This window comes from Corvus moneduloides, chromosome 8 (genome assembly GCF_009650955.1).
Source record: "Corvus moneduloides isolate bCorMon1 chromosome 8, bCorMon1.pri, whole genome shotgun sequence".
Taxonomy (NCBI): domain Eukaryota; kingdom Metazoa; phylum Chordata; class Aves; order Passeriformes; family Corvidae; genus Corvus; species Corvus moneduloides.
The window spans coordinates 25,598,123-25,618,320 of NC_045483.1; the positions used below are offsets into that span (position 1 = coordinate 25,598,123).

At 39.1% G+C, this 20,198-nt stretch overlaps 2 protein-coding genes across 4 annotated transcripts in view; one reads left to right on the plus strand and one right to left on the minus strand.

The window, feature by feature from the left end:
* Nucleotides 1-4,057, plus strand: part of TSPAN14 (tetraspanin 14) — a 35,263-nt gene extending 31,206 nt beyond the window's left edge. For all 3 annotated transcript variants that reach the window (XM_032115813.1, XM_032115812.1, XM_032115814.1), the window contains exon 9: nucleotides 413-4,057. In XM_032115813.1, the coding sequence (XP_031971704.1) occupies nucleotides 413-484 (72 nt within the window). In that variant the 3' untranslated portion in view covers nucleotides 485-4,057. The remainder of the gene's footprint in view (nucleotides 1-412) is intronic.
* LOC116447107 (rap1 GTPase-GDP dissociation stimulator 1-like) overlaps nucleotides 3,528-20,198 on the minus strand; it is a 31,686-nt gene continuing 15,015 nt past the window's right edge. The window contains exons 6-13 of the mRNA XM_032115808.1: nucleotides 19,310-19,435; nucleotides 18,440-18,583; nucleotides 14,168-14,302; nucleotides 12,441-12,566; nucleotides 9,268-9,407; nucleotides 8,230-8,356; nucleotides 7,085-7,213; nucleotides 3,528-5,899 (exon numbers count right to left, since the gene is read on the minus strand). Coding sequence (XP_031971699.1) covers nucleotides 5,766-5,899; nucleotides 7,085-7,213; nucleotides 8,230-8,356; nucleotides 9,268-9,407; nucleotides 12,441-12,566; nucleotides 14,168-14,302; nucleotides 18,440-18,583; nucleotides 19,310-19,435 — 1,061 coding nt within the window. The 3' untranslated portion in view covers nucleotides 3,528-5,765. The remainder of the gene's footprint in view (nucleotides 5,900-7,084; nucleotides 7,214-8,229; nucleotides 8,357-9,267; nucleotides 9,408-12,440; nucleotides 12,567-14,167; nucleotides 14,303-18,439; nucleotides 18,584-19,309; nucleotides 19,436-20,198) is intronic.

Genomic DNA, 20,198 nt, shown 5'->3' on the forward strand with positions numbered 1-20,198 from the left:
TTTTAGTGCAGGTAATTGTCCAGTCTGTCTGTGTTTAAAAAAATTGATCTGAAAACTGACTGGATTGTTATTCAAAGCTGTGGAACAAATGAAAATGTCTGGTTTGTAGCTTTAGCAATAGGCAAGCATGGGTGTTTATGACGCTCAAACTTAGTGGATGAGTAGATTTCTTCTAGCTCTAAGGCATCTGAAAGCTTATTATTTTGAATGCTGCTGAAGTTTTACATGAAAGCATCTTTCTCATGAGTTTTATTACCTGCAAGGTTCTGTTGCCTTTACTACTTCTTAGTAATAGCTATGCTTTGATGGATGATCTTGGCTATGAAATGATATCTGAACCTGCAAACAAACATCTTATAGACTGGTACATTACAAGTTTATCTCACAAATGGTATTTTTTTTATCTTTTTAGATTTTTGGGATTTTCCTAGCCAGGACATTGATTTCTGATATTGAAGCTGTAAAAGCAAGTAATGCCTTCTGAATACGAAAGCAGACACATGTTGCAAAACAATCTATTTTGAGACTATTGATTGGACACCAAGGTGGAAGAAATGCACGGACCATGAAATACTTCTGTTGCTAAAAGCCTTATGTGGATTCTTTTCCCCTGCTTATGCTTTTTGTTTGAAGCTGTTACAAAAGAATTGCCAAACGCATACTGTCTACCTTTTCTCTAACAAGACAACTCAGTGCACCAGCGTTGTTCTCTGAGGAAGAAATGTAATTTCCCGAGACATTGGCAGAACAGATTTTAAGACTGTAGCAGGGGGACATGAAACTGCTGTAAGCCCTTTCCTTGAAGGATTGCTGTGAAGATTGTCCTGTCTTCACTCCTGTCATCTGTCTTAAAATATAATCTTTTCAAATGTCGTGTGCTGATTTCTTCAGAATCTTGCAATCGTATTAATCTCTACAGTAGACTTATCCAGTCATTTTTGGCAAGATATCCAGCAACCATAATTGGAAATTGGGAAAAAATCACAAACTGTCTAGATCTTTAATTGATTCTTGGTTGTGCAAACCCCACTCTGTTTTGAAAAATGCAAGCCAGTTCCCAGGATGGCAAAAATCTGACTATCTGTAGCATTATGTGTTACGAATCTCTGTTTCAGGCAAGAGGGTGTAAAGCCCTCATGCTGTTTCCTGTCTGAGAATAATGTAAATATTCTTTATTTATAGAAGAAAAACCTCTTTAAAAATGCTTATCCTTTCAATGATCAGTAATATCTTTAAAAAGTGCTGTCTGCACATACTTCAAAATGCAGCTTGTTTCAGTAGGTAGCAAGCATGCTGTGCTAGCTGTTGATGGCTTTTGTTATTCCTGTAGTTTCTCTCACAATTGCTATGTTGATCTTCACAAGTCTCAACTGCCACTACCAGGACTGATGAAAGACTTACAAATTCAGTGTTAATCCTTACTGAAGTATGTTTTTAAGTAAGGAAGTACAGATTTAGCAAAAGATTAAGTTGAACTTTGAAGTCATCTTTAAAGCTATTGAATTATCAGTTCTGCCTGGTTCATGGTTCAAATGTGAATCAAAATACAGTGAACCAGAATGATTTCTTCAGTCATTTTCTACATGAAGCTTAACTAGTCCTTCCTATGTCAGGGTTTTTATTTTAATCTAGAGAAAACAAAACTCTTCTTCCAGTCCTCCCTATGTGGGGGTTAGTAGATGGATCTGTAGTTCAGTAGGAGTTCAAGTCTTTTCTGTAAGACTGTGGTGGTGTATCCATAGCTTTAAGGTAAAGGTATGTGTCTGAAGAGTTCTTGGAAGTAGCTGTAGCTGTCAGTTTTACTGTGGGCCGTATAACTAACATCGTTTACTGCTTCCAGTGACACCAGGTTTTTCAGGGAGAGCAGGTTCATTTACAGTGCCTAACAGTGTAAATTTTAGAAAAGTATCTATTTTTATAATGATATTTTACTACATGTAGTGTGCCTGAAGGATTTAATACTTGTATTTCTAATGTATATGGCTTTCTTTGGAAGCCAAACTTTTAAATATATTATGTCCTTTTTTTCTATTATGCATGTATTAACAAACATTTCACTGGCAAAAGTTGATCAACAGTAAGAATCTTTTCTTACTGATTGAAGTTGATCAACAGTAAGAATCTGTTCTGGTTGATTATCCAGGCATCCTTCTAGCTTGCAATCTGTGAAGCACTTCAGACAGTCCTCATGTGTACTTCAGCTTTCATAGTTCTTTTTCTGGCCAGTGATCGAGACACAACAGGAAAAGGAAGCTTGTCTAAGGATGGCTGATTTCCTTACAGTAGCAGAGGGTAGTCTGCTATTAACTCATCTGAAAACCTGAAAGTAAAATGGCTGGAAGTACACCTGTGACTCTTAACTTTGGTATACAACAAGAAAACCATAGCAGTAGATCACTGAGGGGAGAGCAAGAGGCATTTCTTCTGTAAAGCCTTGAATGTGAGGTCTGTATTACTTATTTGTTGAATCTGATCCATGAGGAAACAGCCAGGAATGTGTGATTGTACTACAACTTTGCAAGCAGCAGAGCAGTGTCCAGCAAACTTTGCTTTAAATTCTGGTGCTTGAAACTTTGCAACACCTCATCAACCAACTTGCTTGGTTAAGGTTATGTGTGATAATCTGATACATGTAAAATTGGAGAAGGATGCTTCTGATTTGTAACTTCTTATTCATAAAACAGTGCACTGAAAATGCCAGCTAGGGAGTACATTTCCCTTTGCTAGTTTTTGGCACTGTCAGCTCCTAGTGCTAGGAAGGAATTTCAGCAGTTTGGTGAAAATCATCCCGGTGTCAAAGATGGCTGTGGAGCTCATGCACTGAAATTAGCTGCTGACAGGAGCCATCATTACAGATTAGGATTCCAGGGTCTGCAAATCTTACCAAGTTAACTGAAGATGAAGTAATACTTTTTCTTTTTGAAGTACTGTTTGCATGCAAGACAGAATTTAACTGAAGTGTTGTATTTCCACAGGTTGTTCTTAATGGGTTTAGCCATATTAACACCAGCTTTTGTATCAGTGTTTCAGTTATTTGGAACTGAAATAGAGAGAAGTTCAACTTTACTTGAGGATCTTTAAATCTATGGAGTGATTTTTCTTTTTTGCCACTGTGGATAAACTTCTTTGTGCTTATTCAGTATCATTTTTAAAATCCTGTTTTGCCTCTGTACATTCTGAAGTACCCCCGTACATGGCTAGTGTAATTTCAGGCTTGTAATGGGAATACTTTCTACTTAGTTTTATTTAGCCCCTTCTCTGTGGACCTGCAGTGACTTCATGGCGAAAGATTTAGGTTATGGTCTAAAAAAAGTCTTGTCAATAAAAGTAGCTGGGTGTGAGCCTGCCTCTAAAACCTCAAAGGAAAGTAATTCAGTGATCTCACAGTGAGGTTTGATACATTGTTGGTGTTGAGATTTCAGCTGTTGCATTTGGAACAACTTCACAAACACTACAGTGGAACCAAGGTTTTTAATGAAGATGTCAAATGAGGTCAGACTTGAAGAACTGGACTGAGAGAAGCAAACTTAAATGTGATCACTTTTATTTCTCAGAAATGAGCACAATTGATTTCTGTTAAGCAATGTATGTATTTGTCAGTCTGTTTGACAGTGTAACTGCCTCTGTTTCTATTAATATAACTGCATTTGGACACAGTTTCCCTGTACATGAAGAGGAGGGTGAATATAAGCACTGAAAAAAGTGCTGTGACCAGAGGACCTTGGGTTGCCTTGTGAAAACCTGAATGTTTCTTCCCAAGAGGTCTTAAGCTTTGGTGACCTCATGCAGTGCCATGTGGACAGACTTGTGCTTCCAGTCCATGGAGCTTGATGTGGTGATTGATTTCTGTGTAGAATTGCCTTGGGTTTTGTCTCCCCATTCCATCCTTCCCTCTTTCTTCCCCTTACTGCCTGTGCATTGTCATGCTGCTTGAACATTGTTCAGCCATTGGAAGGGGAGCTTCTGTCTCCTCTTCTGAGATGGCTTTTCCGAGTGACTTTCAATATATTTTTTCTCAAGCCTTAAATTTGATTAAATAAAAATTTAATATTTTCTACTCCTGGAGTATGATTCCTAAGATTTGTTGTTTCCAGTCCACTAGTATTTCACTCTCTAAGGTTTAGCCTGGCTACTGAGACTGCAGTTTGTGGATAACTCAGAAATGGTGAAGGTCCAGGGGTGCTTGTTTGTGTATTTTGCGGAAACTAATTCTTGATATTTTTTCTTTTCACTTTGGTCTGTTGAATAATAGATAAGACTGATGCTTTTCTCTGCTCTGTTAATGGAAAGCCATGAACAAGGGAACAGCTGCAGAATGGTGTAGAGTAACTATTAAATCTCTGGACATCAAAGAAGTTAAAACCTCTGTTTTTCTTTTCTCCTGTTACGTGGTAAAAACCTGCTTGTGTGTTCCTCACCAAGTGGCACTTGCCTGGGGTGGTTTTATGAAATTCCCTTTCTGAAGAGTACTCCTGAGAGTGATACTTGGTGATGAGTGTAGTGCACATGGTAGCGTTACTGAGTTTTGCAAGTGGGAAAGCTTTTGCAGGAACAAAGTTGTCATGTTTGTTTGCAGACATAGGCCAGTTCTCAAATTGTTTGAGAACATGAGGTCTTGTTGACTTCTAAATACAGTCTGCTTTATAGTAGGTTTCTGAAGATCAGTGCTTGTCTATTTTTTTCTCAGTTTTTCTGCTGGCTGGAAAAAAAGTAATTGCTCCTGAGCTTTTCAATCTCTACCACTACATGATTTTGAATTTGGTCTCCTAGGTCTGGACAACATGATTGCCACATACCTTCAACTGCTTCAAAAAGTTCCCATAAGAACAAGTTGTGGAATAGAATCTGTTACCTTCTCATCTAGTGACCTTGTTTAGATACAAAAGGATTCCACAGAAATGTTCAAAGACATTTGTTTACTACTTTTTTTTCCATTATCTAAAGTTAAACCCAGTTTCTCTTATGGGTGATAATGGCTGCCTTCACATCCTCACCCCTGCCCACTTGTAATTTCTAACCAACTTTATTGTTGTGTCTTGTGCAAGCACTGTGTGTTCACTGACTGCAGTTTCTTGAAAACTTTGCTTTTGCAGAGTCTCATTCCAGGTTTACAGCACGTGCACCTCTGAAATCAGGACAAGACTGTAGCCTCAAGTATTTAGGAATATAACTTGTGACAGGAGCCGGTAAAGTTTCAGAGATGAGCTTTAAAATTGGAGATTGAAGGGGGAGTTAGTTTAAAGACAGTTTTGGTTTTAGCATGTTCACCTAACAATTGAGCTCACAGTGTGATTCACAATGTGCAGAGGTTGAACAGGTGCTGGTTAACCCTTTGTATTGTTTAAGCTACAGATGTAATCTAACTCCTGTGTCAGGTTGCATGATAAAAGCTTAAGACTTTTATATAAGTATTTAAAAGTCCTATTGATACAAGAAAAATTGCAAGTGTGTATCCTAATGTCACAAAACCAAGCAGCTGTAAAATTTGTGAGTGATAATTGCCTGATGTTTCTCCTGTGATGTTTTCTAACACCACTTGCTCGACAGGACATATTCCTACTGCTGTGTGTTAGTGGCTCAGTGAAGAGCAGCAGTGGTGCAAGTATCAGGCCAAAGAGACGTGCAAACGAGGGATTTTTATATACAGCTTTCAAAGCAGGAGCTGCAGCTGGGCTTCATGCAGCAGCATGACAAATGCAAGGGTTGCAAAGCTGGTGGTGTTTGCCTCCGCAGCAGTGCTGGGTTGCCACGTGGGAGAAGGGAGGTTAGTGGGGTGTCTCTCCTCTCAAAACCTGTAATGTTGTGATGGCTTCCTTGACCACATTTGCATTGCTGTGACTGCAGAGTCGCTCAAGTGTGTCTTTAATCTTGTCCTCTTCTATTTCTTGTCTCAGATCACCTGAACGAGAGATGAAATGCTGACCTGCCATGATATAGTGGCTCCCAACAATTGTTGTAAGATAAAAACTTTGAAGTACTTGCTGTTCATAATGAGCTACTTTAATTAAAGCATTCTTTTTTTCAATAGATACTCTTTCAGCCATTGGAAGTATTGGACTGATTAAGGTTTTTTCCTCCTGTTTGACTTCCAAGAGCTGATCAACAGAAAAAACCCAAATTTTGAAATTTTAATACAGGACAATTTTTAGCACTTTTTGCTACCATTCCACACTAGTAAGACAGCTCTTAGTGTTCCAGTTAGTCTATAAAATGCTAAGTATCTACATCTCTGGAAAAAAGTCTTATAGATCTCATCTGTTATGTCAACACTTCATAGTAGCACTGCAAGTGCTTTGTCCTATTCCAGTATCTGTGTGGCTACAGGGATAAAACAGAGTATACTGCAAAATCCAGCTTGTCTGTCAATACAGGGTGGCTCCAGGATTTGAAAGGCAGCTCACCTTGTGATCCATCTTTGCCTAAGTACAATCATTATTTTCAATTTAAGTAATTTTTGTGTTTAGATGTGAGAAACTGCAATGAGATCTTCGGAGTCCTGGTTTCAAGGTGCTTGTTTTTGTGTACTGCTGCACATCCAGGATTGTCCCATCCTGCTTGAAGCATTTTAAGTCTTCCCTGACCGTGGAGTGAAACTGAAATAATACCCTTGCTATGCATTACTGAAAGTTGCTGTGTGAAGGCAGCGTTGCTGAAATGGCTGCTTTATCTCAGCTTTGGTTTGCTTACTGCACAGGCGGAACAAATGTATGCCTGCCTCTGAGCATGGTACAGACTGTGTCTTTGGACACAAAAATTCTCTGGGACTGCCAGGCAATTGTGTGTGGTCAAGTTGGACAAAGATCCCTTTACTCCAAGGCCCTAATTTTGCTATTTTGGGACTTGATTATGCCACTGACTCAGTGGAATAAAGCCTTTTTTATTTGTTTTATTCAACGGATGGTTTAATCAGCTTTTCATAAAGAAGGAAGCTACTTGACTATGATTCTTGGTGATCAATACAGAATGAACCTCTAATATCCTTTACTTACTCACTGGAGCATTGCAGGCAGCATATTTTGGTGACAGAAAACACTTCATCACAAATACCCATCCTTCCATCACAGACAACTTAAGATGAAGTTACCTGAATTAAGAAGTCTGCACAAAAGGCCCATTGAATTGTATTTCACCTCAGGACTTGTATCATCATCTTGTAGAAGTTTGTGTAAGCTTTGAACTAGTTGTGATTCCTTAAAAGATTCTTCAAGGGTTTCTGAAAAATAAGTAAACAAATAGTAACCCATAGCTGTTATCGGAAAAGAAATTAGAAAGTGAATATGCTTTTTAAAAAAAAAAATTCCTCACTGGCTTCATTTCAGATTGGCTGTGTCTTGAGTATCTGCCTTCGGTACTGAAGAATTTCTGTGCTCTTTTCTGTACAGAATTTCTTTACTGGCCTCATTCTTGAAGACAGGACCAGTCTACTATTGGCTGTATAAAGTTAACCTCATAATAAATTAAAACCTGAAATATTCAGTGCTAAAAATGCTGGTTCACATTAGTTGGCCAAATGAGTTTGAGAATTTAATGGTAGGCAAGTTGTAACGTGGGCTCTTCACAATCATACTTGTTGTTGTAGGAAGTTACAAATGTCAAGTTTATTTTTCTTTTCAATTCATCTTTTGATGTTTGTAGATTTCTGTGGTGGTGTAATGAATTGAGACCCATTTTCAAGTCATACAGGAAAAATCTGAAAAAAATTGTGTGGTAACTGAAAATTAGCTCAGGGAAAAGTCATTTGAATCTACAGTTTTCTTATTTGCTTCATTTGCAGCTTCTACAATGCATTTTAATTTATGCTTCTGCTTTATTCTTTCCTCATGTATGTCTTAAGATTATTTTCTTTACTTATAGTCTTCATTGACCATTCGGGTATATAACTTGTCCTTCATTTAGCCTTTACCATCTTTTCTTATCTCAGTCACCTTTACTTTCCCTCTTTTTTTTTTTGTGTAGGTTTCTAGTATCATATGCTACTCGAATAGCTAGTGCCTGTCCACACAGCATGATGATTTGACTCTATCCTAAATAAGAAGCAAAACTTCAGGCCATTCCCAAAGCCTATTGATTTTATGATCTGAATGGCTGCCAACCTTTATTTCATGCTGAAGAGCTAAATCTAGACAAGGAAACGTGCTTTTTCATACATGTTACCTAGAATTAACAGCATGACAATGTTTCTTAATAATTGAGGATCTTGCACAGATAAATGCTTCTGGAGGAAAATACCTAAATCGATTGTAGATGCTATTGCCAAGGCATTCAGAGCCTCATTCTGCATGGCAGCATGTTCACTTGTAGTCATGGAAACCAGATGCTTCACTCCTTGTGCTGCCTGGATGGCTTTGACCACTTCCTGTTAAAGCAAAGGTAAAACAGATGGAAATCTGACATAGGAATACAGTAGAATGGAGAGGGAAATGAGATTGCACTCTTCAGCTTCTGAATAGATGGAAATTACTTGTCTGCTGCAGTGCAAACTGATGGTATTCAAAGACTAGAGATAACACTGCTTTTGGCACTGATCATATGTGTCTGCTTAGAGCTGGTCTAATTTACCTGGAATATCAATACTTAGAATTAAATATAGATGCATATCTGTAAGATATATATATTTTGTCTTGTTTCAGTTTGACCTTATTCCACTCTTTCATTTCAAGTCGTCAAACTAGCAAGGATTAGTTTTGCTTTATCAAAGCCTGTGAAGATAATATCTACGTTTTTAATCACTACCTCATAGTAAAGCATGGCTGGGATGCCTGTGTGTAATAGCACAATTTACAAAAGACAGAAGCCTGTTCTAAAATACCAGCAGATAAAGATCATGCCAGATTCATTCATCATGGATAACTGGGCTCTTTGGAGCTGCTGGAGGACTGACATTTAGGACAGGCCTGGGGTTTTTTTACCATTTTAATTTAAAATTTGAAACATATTTATGGACATAGAAAAGCTTTACCTGCTTACCATTTGTCAAGCCTGCTTTCCATTTGTCAAGCCTTACTCGAGGAGGGTCAGTGTTGACAAGTGACAGTAAGTGACCATGGTGCTTGTTTCTGTGAGGTGTCTGTGGTTACAGAGTGCACAGGTTTCCCCCTCACTTCGCCCTTACTGGTATTGAGGCAGACCAGAGAGGTTTTTACTGTGAGCCTTCATGGTTTTTGTTGTAAAGCTGTATGTGCTGTTTAATCCCTAGCTGTGTCAACAAGCTCTAAAAATATTTGAGAAGGGTGAAGTAGAAATGTATCAGAGCAGTAGTTCTCGTACCTGGGATCTGTTGTGGTGCAGGATCGATGCCAGCAGCCGGTTTGCCTCTCTGCAGATGCTGCTGTGGTCACTCACACTGCCCCACTGCACCAGCCTGTTGAGCAGCATGGGGTCATGGCCCAGGATTTCAGCTGCGTCAGCTGAAGAGAAAAGCATCATCAAGAGGCATTTGAAATCAGACCTCTGTCTGTCTGCCACAGGAATGTGAATGTGGAAGTCACTAGGGCCGTGCATGCATTCAGCATCCTCTAAGAACTCTGCTTGAAGCTTTGGGCTTTTAAAGGATCTTGGAAATACTTACCAAAGGAATTGTGCAGGGGAAGGACAAAACAAGCTGTTCCAACAGACGTATCCTTTTCAAGAGGCTGCTGAAGTAGGGCTGAAAATGAGCAGCTTTCTATGAAAGCAAATACTCTGTTGCGATACTTCAGGGGGCCTGTCCCTTTCCCACTTGGTGTTTTGCACTTGCACTTTGAGCCCTGCACGAATGTAACCGTGGGCTCTTGGGAGCCTGTTTGTGCTGTTACAGTGATAATTCATTACTGTTGGTAGCATGGGAAGTCAAGTCTTAGTACAGAACTGCAGCATGTCAGTAATTGGATGACCTGAGTCTTAAGGATGTGTGTTGAACCACATATAAGGCATCATCAGAAATTCCCCTTGAGTGTGGAAGAGCCTTTTAATTTGCATTCCCCTGTGTTTCAGGAATCCTATTTCAAGACTTGCTAGAAATATTAGTCTGTATGGTTGACATCTGAAAAAACCTCACTAGATAACTTTTCCTGAGAAGTGGAACTCTAATTATATTAACACCTGTAACAGAAGGGATAGATTTGATAGAGGCATCACCCTGCTCCTGTTCCTTTATCTGGCCCTTTCCTTTGTGTGTTGCATTTCTTTTGAAATATGCTGGCAGGGTCAAATAGAGCATGCACCAGAAGGTCAGTGTCAGTAAACCACATGATTGCTCTGGATATTTTCAAGAAGCTGTAAATTAGCCTATACTCTGTTTTGGAGGAAGGAGGTGGGGAAGTACACACACTTCCTTTTTAATTTGTCCAGTCCACTAAGGAACAATCCACAGGTCAAAATCCCACAAGGAATCTGGGAGCTTATAGCCTAGCTGCCGTAGTTTGAGATAAGAGTTACAGGGCACTGCACAGCTACCTGCATGTTATCTCCTGTAACACAAGACTTTTCTTTCTACTCAGATGTTACTCATTAGTCTGCAGAGATCATGGTAATCAGTTTAGTACAGGAAGTTGAAGAAAGAGGCTGGAGGATGGAACCAGTGTAAGAGGTTTGTTGCAAAGGCAGGTTCTTTACTCAGTTTGGCAGGCAGTAGAGCTCTTTGAGATAAAACCCAATAGTTTTTCCTAACAGGAAAACCTTTTAACTTAAAATTTATTCAAATTTGTCATTTTATAGGATTGAACTTTCAGTTGTGCTGAAAGTCCTTTGGCTATTGAAGTGCACAAATTATTCTGCTCCTCTGAAGTAAAATGGTAGAAGAACCAGGAGTTAACATCTCTTTATAGTAACGAAGGTGACAGATCTGCCTGCAGTTTTCTGTGGTTAGGAAGAAACCTACCTCTTCTAGTCTGTAAGCCTCAGCATGCCTGCTGATAGTCAGAGTAATGAATTTATACTAGATAAGGCAATTAACTAATTTAGTGTGGACTTCTTAGTAGATGTGTATTCATGAGAGTTTCAGGCTGAGTTAATTAAGGGCAATGGGTAAACAGAATAGAAGGTAATTAAAAGTGATAGAATTTTATGTTCAGAGGTGGGAATGGATAAACACTGAATCTCCTACATATTTTATTCTACTTTGCATTTTGATAATAACGTTGTGTCAGATTTAGAAGTTGTACCTTGTGCCAAATTCCAACCTTGTATTAGGGCTGGTAAATAAAAAAAAAAGACAGTTTAGTGTTTGATAATTTAGATCTGTGTTACTGTGGTGTCTCAATTTCAAATGTTAAATGCTTCCCCCTGTCACAATTGAGATACAACTTTAGAGAAATGACATTAAAATGACTTCTTCAAAGCCTCAGAGCAGGAAGATTCTAGGTTTCTGTATATCTTGTAATGTTCATTTCCTACCACAGTGAAATATAAGTAAAAGCAGCTTTTCACTGGACTGGAAGCAGTGGAAAGTAATACAAGGGCTAGATCTAAATTTTCTATTGTGCATGTTAATTTGATAAAATATGCAAGTAGCTGTCATATTAAGGGGTGCCTGCAGTAGTGCAATTGAAAGCAGCGTGAAATGTAGGAGAGTGAGGTTTTATCTTCTTCCATATAATTAATGAAGTGGTGTCTGTAATTGTCCCATGTCAGTTGTCACTTCCTGTCACAAAATGGTCATAACTATTCTGGTTCTGGTTTTGGCATATCTCATTCCTGCATATCAAGGGATCACTACTGATTAGTGCTCTAGAGCAGCTGCTCTGGCAATATGAAAGACAATACCAAACCCCACGATGCTTGTTTTTGTATTGTGCTCTGGTAAGAGCTAAGTAAGCCTAAGGATATATTAAGATATTGAAGTAGATCTTAATGTAATTCCGACATCGTGCATGTTTCTCAAAATGCAGTGATGTGCACAGAAAGATTATTGTTGCTTTTGCATACCCCCCTCTGTGTTAAACTGAAGTGCAAATAGATAATCCAATACATTAACATGCAAAGTAAATTCAACATTTGAACCACATGAGCACGATAAAACTGCCAATGTGTATAGAAAGACTGGTAGAAATGAATTTCTCCTGCCTCTCTCCAACCCAGCCCCCTTTATTCCTTTTATGTTCTCTAGTTCTTTATTGATTTGCTGTCCTGTGATTTGACACTACAGCTTGGCTCTTTTTCATCATACTCATGCCTTGCTGCTGTATCTCTGGTGAAAAACATCATCTTTTAAGGCCTTTGCCCATTCTCACCGACTACTGTGGATTCTTTGTGTGGTTTGTTTCTCAACTACCTCTGAGGCTGACTGGGTCAGTCTGGAAAGTGTGCAGCCTCTGGCAGTAATCTCTGCTGGAAGCTCTCCAGATTGAGTGGAATTAGGTTAGGAGGACACTTAGCCCATAGTCTTGCACAGCCCTTGTTTTGCAGGGTAAGGGAGGAGGGGAGTTCATAGCTGATCTCAGTGAACATTAGTAGGTGCCTACCTTGACCATCTGCTAACATCCGTAATGTTCCAAGGAGTTTACACTGCACAGGAGGACTCTCTGACCTTAGAAGCGCCTCGATCCGCTCCGCAACACCTTCCTCCAGCATCTGAACCTTGCTGACAACTAGAACATGGAAAAGAGATGTTGATGCGAGGCTCAGTAATGACACAAACATCTGAAATATAGATATAACTGTTGTGAACTGTGTGCTGTGTTAGGCTTCTAGCAAAAAGTTCAACTTGTTAGAGAGCTCGGAAATTAAGTCAGGACTACCTGATTGTTTAGACTTCTCTGTTGGGCTAAAACTTCCCTAGGGCACTGCTCTCGGGTTATTTTGGTTGATTTTGAACTTAGCCCTGGCCAGAATAAGTGCATAAAACACAACATTGTTGTTTCTCTTCCTTTTTCTAGTTGTAATAGGTTATCCATCCACTTGCCCGCTCACATGAGGAAACCTTTCTGTGCCAGTTCATCTTAACTGAACTGGGGGGAAGATGTGATTTACTCAGCCATATTTCTTGAAAATGGATTTTCTTTTCATATTTGAGCTCACTGATCCCCTGTTGTTCATGCCTTTGTTTCTGTGCTTCCCTCTCCTCATTTTTGCATCTTTACTCCACTGGTTGGTGCAGTAATCCCTGGTAATAATCATAAGCGTGTCTGGAAGGAGTCTTAATACTGCTTAGCTGTGCTACCAAAAGCTGCTTCCTCCAGAGCAATTTTTTTCCCATTTCTGCATGCATTTTTGGGGGAGTAGTGAGGAAGATTGGACAGTGAAATGAGAGAACTGTTATATCCCTTTGTCCTTTTATTGGGCAAATTGGGAAGCAGACCCTCTTAAGTAAATTGCTCTTAATGTCCTTGTTTTTCAGTGGCACAGACTGACTCATTTTACTAGACCATAATGACTTTTTCAATTTTTTTTTATAAGCATCTGTTCTCTAAGATCAATACTTGAATTGAAGAGTTCTTCTGTGTCTGTTTCCAAGTGTTGACCCATATTTAATTAATGTTTATGGATTTCCACTCAGTGTTTTTTTTTCTTTTTTTTTTTTTTTCAGGTAGCAGATTATACTGTTGAAAGTGATAGAGTTTGTGTTTCTAGAAGTGTTGCATTTCTGTTAGAATATATAACAGATATTACAGATATTTTTATGAATTGATGAGGAAAACTGCAGTGTAGGAATAGCATTTCAAGTGTCCACACACTTGGAAAGCTCTAAAATCGTTTGTAATAGACTTGAACAGAACAGATAATCACAATGCTCTGTATTAATATATTGATATTTTATAATTCAGTTGAGCTTTTTACAATGCATCTTCAAAGAACATTACGATTTAGTGGTTCTGTATGTAGCAGTGAATATTGGCTTTATGGAAGAGAAAGTCTGACATCCCTACCAGCTATCTCCACCTTGTACTCTGTATTTTAAGCTATAAACCCTGTTCGGATTTTTTTTTTTTTTTTGTCTTGAGCTGCTGTATGCTATTAATATGAAACAATTTTAGCAGCTGGTAATGAGATTACGGTTTATGATATTTAAACTCTTTATGTAGATGAGGAAGTCCTGATGAATTATTCAACTGTATGTTCCTGCAGGAGAGGGGGAAAAGTCAATTGCCCCTCAAAACACAAGGGACTGGCATTGGTGAGTTGGACAGAGCTGCACAGATGACCCATCTTTACAAAGAATCGCAGTGAGTCAGTTGTCTTCAGACTGTACCTGGAATAGCGAGGTTCTGCAGTGCACTGAGTGCAGCCTGTTGGACAGAGGTGTCCCTGCTCTGGACGTGTTTCTCCAGCAGGTCCAGGAGCTGGTGTATGACTCCCAGCTGGACCATGCGCAAACAGCTGCTATCTGAAGAAAGGGGCAGAACCAAGCAGGTGAGACAGGTAAGAAACACAATGATAGAAACTAATAATGCAAATTCAGAATTCAGGGAGTCTTGACTGTTTTCATGTCTTGCTAAGATCAAGACTATAGATATTGCATTGTTTTTTGCAACCTTCAGCTCTCTAGATAGAGGTAAGCTTCAGCTACCTGTAAACTGATGCTGAGACAGACTCCAGTAAAGTTTAGCTTAAGAGAGCTTTCAAGGGACAGTCACTGTCAAATTCAAAACCCTGGGTTTTCCAGTCTTTTTGTTTGTTTGTTTTCCTCAGTGCTGCTGTATTTTCCGCTATATATGTAGTAGAATACCAGTGGCATCTTCCATTTCTTCCCAGGATACCTTTAACACTCCTTTAATTTCACTATTCTACTGATTTAAGACACTATTGTGAAACCAGGGATGTTATCCACCAACAGTAAATCTGATTACTAGTTCTGTACTGCTGTTATTCCTTGTTTTCTATGAAATAAGTTATCATTAACTACTCCTTGAAAGAATCAGAGCTAGGTTTTTCTTACCTCTTTTGAGAAACACACTTTCTGAAATGAAAAGTCTATTGGTGTTGCACTCATATAAAGGTAGGAAAATATGACCTGACCTGAAGAGATCTGGTTTATTTAATCCAAGTGAAGGAGCAGATTTGTCCATTCCAAAAAACTACCACTTTCCCCAGCAATGCTCTGCAGTATTTTGTCAGTGCATGTGTCTGTGTCCTTCTGTCTTTGAGAACTTGGCTCTGTACAAGTGGCAGCTTTGTTTTCAGAAGCTGCTTAGCTCACCTTATTAGGAAATGAGAAAGTTCTGCTAAAGAGCAAAAGGAAACCCTCCATGCTACAGATGGCATCCTTTCTGAAGGAAGTGTTTTGAAGATGCCATTTGGAAAATAATTTTCTGTATTTTCCTTTATGCAGTTTGTTATGCCTCAAGAGAAGTATATGCCTGACACATACGAACACCTCCTTATTGCTGTGCTCCTACCTTGTGAAGGCTGTTAGTTAAAAAATGGCAAAACAGTGTGAACACTAAATAGACTACATGTTCACTTGGAATAAAGAGTTATCTGTGGAACTGTACACACCTCATGCAAATACATGGTCTGGCCAAAAGTATCTTTAGTACTTGTTATGGTTCTAACTAAATTTACAGACTGAGGTGTACAGGCTTCTAATTTTTGTATGTATAGCATGTGAAAAAGGGCCTTAGTAATTTTAACACCTTTGCTGGTTTGGATGATATTTCCACCTCCAAGTCATAGACACTCCTGTTGTCCTTTGAACATGTTGTCTTCTGAACAAGTGCTTATTATTCTTCTCGTCTCTTAACATTTCACTTAGTAGCCTGTTTTTCCCCTGTATTCTTACATATGTTAGATAAGAATTTGTCAAATGCTTATAAAATGTAATTGGATATTTTCCTGAGAGATCTGTTAGTCTGTGAAATAGTTAGAATTCTACTCACGCAAAAATCTTTTGATACCATTTTATGCCCACATTGTGAAAAGCTGATGGTTTTGCTTATCATTCTTCAAGTGTTCTCTTGCCTGCTCCTAATCTTTGGAGATCAGAGTATATGAGGAAAAATTGCCCAGTCCACTTTAGGAACAGGTTCCATAGAAATAGGTCACCTCTTTTGGTCTGATAAAGTTCTACAGGGAAAAAATTTCGATCTTCATATAGACTAACCTTAATTGAACTTAATTTCTCTCTTCTCCCCCACCTCTCAAACTGAAGAATGTCAGAGCTTTTTTTTTTTTTTCCTCATGTAGTAAAGTGCAAATAGGCAGAGCCCATTAGTGGTTGCCTTGCTTTGATTGTCTCAGAGCTCCAAATTGCTTTTTTCTCCTATGGAGTTTTTGCTTTAATAGCAGCAGAACATTCAATTTAATGGCTCATAGTTAAAGTCTGATAGGAACAACCACTTTTCATAGCTGCAGAAGCTGTCTGTCATCTTTTCATTGCCTAGAAGTCATTTGATGCTGAGATCAGATTTCCATAGGACTTTTTTTCTCCCAGATTAAAAACTGTGCACACATCAGTGGCACATAGTGAGGCATGAGAGAGATTATTTGCTTCTTCCACATGAAACATCTAATGCTGTGGTGGGGAAGATGGGGGGAGAAGAGCAAGAGACAAAGCAAGCCATTCAGCTGAGTAAATTGAAATAGCCAGTTAGAGGCACTGGGGGCACTTCCGTGGCCTTTGTAGAGCCATGAGGCACAATGGCTGATTCAGAACAAGGTATAAGGCAAGGAAGAAAGGGAGCCTGGAAAGATTGAGGTGGAGGTGAAGAGATGTGTGGATGATAGCTTGCTTAAAAAAAAAAACCCCAACAAAACCAATATTCAGACAGATTTGAGGGAATCTTTTATAATAATTAAGCACCTATTAGTGCAGAAAGTTGAGCAATTTTGTTAACTCTGTTTGAAGCAAGTATGGTAGCTGTCGGTGACAAAGGACAGGAAGTGTGGTGGGGATCTTTCGCTGATGGATTGAGCACAGCATGCCTTCCAGGAGTCTGCTTATAAGAATCTCTGTTTCCCTCTGCATAGTATAAAGGCTCATTGCTTTCTGTAATAGGAATTGAAAGATAAAATGGCTTATCTTGAGATTTCTCTCCCCTCTGCCAATGTGTCTGAGTAGCCCTCCCTTTCGGAAAAGTGATTTAAAACCTCAAACATCAATAACTGTGTGGGGGTGGTTTTTTTGGGTTGTTTGTTTGTGTGGTGTTGTTGTTTTTGGTGGGTTTTTTTGTTTTTGGTTGGTTGGTTGGGGTTTTTTGTTGTTTGGTTTTTTTTGCTGCTTTTTTTTTTGTTTGTTTGTTTTTGTTTATTTCTAAAAAATATATTCCCGATGAAATATTTCCAGAGTCTCCCCTGTAATAAGGTGTGGTTCAGGAAAAAGAAAAGTGCAAAAGCTTGCCTACCTGATTGACCCATTTTTCACGATTATGGCCCCCAAATTACTTTAGTATCACTAGCATCTATAACTTAAAAGCATGCAAGTCTCCAGTCTGCAGAAAAGAATGCAACTGTTTCAGAACCAGGGAGTAGTGAAATCTGATAGTGTTGGTTTTCTCTGCACTCACAAGCAGTGGCTTTCCATCTTTGAAGGGTAGAGAATAACCAACCTTACAATTTGTTTTGTAAAATTAGCAATAGGCATTGCCCCTGTCTTGGTAGCTGCAAGTGTCTGGATGTGGTGCAAGTATCCATGTTCTAAGAGATGATGCCACAGCCCTAGGCAAAAACCTTCTGTATGTACTTATTTGTGTTATGAGAAATAGAGAATATCTCATATCTGATTATAATTAGCCCCAAAGTGAACTGTTCTGTCATTAAGTGATGACTTAGATTGTTGTAAAGGTTAATAATTTAAGACCTTTGTTGTTGATTGCTTTGGGGTTGAGAGTGGTGAGATGCAGTGTAAGTGTCCAGTTCTTGATGTTTTAATCTGTATTACCCAAAATACAGCATAGCAGCAATATAAACAAAATTTGAGCCTTTTTGTGTTGTTCCTGAAATCAGCTTAAAGTCTTAGTAAAACATCTGGGTCACCAATGTGTGTAGTCTGTTCCTAATAGATAGATGCAGAACTTGGACTACAAGAAGTTACTACATTTCATTTGCTAACCCAGATACTCAAAAGTACCTAACAGATCTGGAATAGTGAATGGGGGAGTAGTTCAATACCCTGCAACTCAATGTGATTAGCTTCAAATTTAAGACTGGCTCTTGAGCCAGCTTTGGAAGTAAAGTTACAGAAGCAGGGTGTGACCTTATAGCCACAGTACAGCTACAATGGCTCAAGTTCCTGCACGTGGCCTTTGTGTCCTGGCCAGGGACAGACACAGGGATTTTAGATCACCTGAGGCAACACACGTACGTGCCTGAAGGGAAGCATGGTAGCCCAAGCACTGGGCTCTAGGCTATAGAAATGAAAAGTGTGGTGCCTGAGAAGGATTCCTGTACAGATGATAAAAGAGATTGTGGATGGGTCCCTGTTAAGTAAAAGAAAGCAACAGAGAAGATGGCAACTCCTCTGCTGTGGGGGACATCTGGATGCTGATTCTTTATGTACCTGGCCTGTAATATTCCCTTTTTTTACCTTCAAGAAGCAGAGAGACAATGAGATCCGATGCAGCCTTCACAATGCATGTATCTTCAGCTTGTGAACTGCCTTGGAGCCTCAGCAGGATTTCAGACAGCACCTCTGCCACACCTGCCTCCACCAACTGCACTTTCAGAGCATCTGCAGAGATCACAGTAAAAGTACATTAAAAACTTCTTGGCTCTTTGTGGAAGCATTTCAAGCTAAATAGAAAGCTAAATCCTTGAACTTTAGCTAGTGTTTTTTTCAGGTGCAGTCACTGTTTTGGTTTTGTTTGTAACAGCTTTCTGGAGCTAGGATGACACCAAGGCAGAATGAGCAAAACTTTCTGCAGTGGTCTTTGACATTTGTGTTGCCAGTCATGAGCTTTCATGTCTTTAAAATCTGTGTCAGATATCTAGATATTTTTAGTGGACCAATGTTGGCACTGCTGCTTAGAGTACACATCTTTACAGATTTACAGAATATTCTGAGCTGGAAGGGACCCACAAGGAGCAGCGAGTCAAGCTCTTAAGTAAATGACCTAAACAGGAATTGAACTTGGTACCCAGTTGTTCTGATTTTTTAAATTAAAAATACGATCTGTGTTGCTGCTTTCCTCTTACCCACCGTGGAGAATAAATTTGAATCTGCTGTCTTTTGGATCTACTGAAATGCGGTGGAGTGCTACTCTCTCCCTCCTTTCTTTGTTGTCTCACCTCTTACAATGTTGTTCAGGCCAGGATCTTGCATGTTCTTTTGGCTTTTTTCTCCTGAAAGGGTTACTAGTTCCATTAGCAGGCTCCCATTGCAAACTTGGAACCCAGAGCTTAAACCAGTTCAATACCCGGTCTCCCCTTGTTCCACCCAGACCAAAAGGAGCCTTACCGTTTTCTGCAAGTGCTTGCAGGACCTCAAAGACAATTTCTAACCTCTCATGGCTCTCTGCTCTCCTCAGTTGTTTCACCAGCTGTTCAGCAACTTTGGTCATGCTTAGAGCTTCCTTGGCTGAATCTGTACGTGTGATAAAGTCAGGATTTTGAATGTTTCTTTATTTGATTAAATGTTTAGGGCATATCTCTCTATGATCTGAAGTGATTAGACACTGTTTTTGAAGGCTTTTTCTGTTCTGACAGACTCCTCTATTTCTTTGGACAGCACTGAGACAGGAAAGTTCTATCCCTTCTCCCCCCAGCTGCTTTAACTGTTTTTTCTGTAATTCCTGTAGACCTCATAGGTGTCAGATTAATCCTGGCTTAATTTACCTGACTGTTAAAAATCCACCTGGAGTATGATTATTTAACACAAGAAAGTGTCATTAGCACATGTCACTTTGCTGTAGTAGTATATTTTTTGCCTTGATTAGGGGCTTCTAGTCTTGCTGGGTTCCTAAACACCATCAAGATGTATGTTAGCAAAGCTTGCCACTGTTTGACATAGAATACATTTTAATGGCATATATTGAATAATGTAAGAGCTATAATAAGGACAGACCTACTTAGAGAATAATGTGACAGTGTGATACCATGTCCCCTTCCCTGCTTCTCCCCTTAAAAGGAGGAAGCAGTAGATCAAATTTTAGCCAGACCATATATCGAGAGTGATAATAATTTTGTACTTGGTCTTTTTCTTCTATTACTACTCACAACTTGTGTAAAGTAGGGCAAATATATTCTAAATCAGAGGATTTCAAAGCTTTTGCTTTGAAAATTGTGTAAATGAAAATGGAAGCTGTTTCAGTAAGTATGGATACTTAATTATTAAATAGAAATGAGAT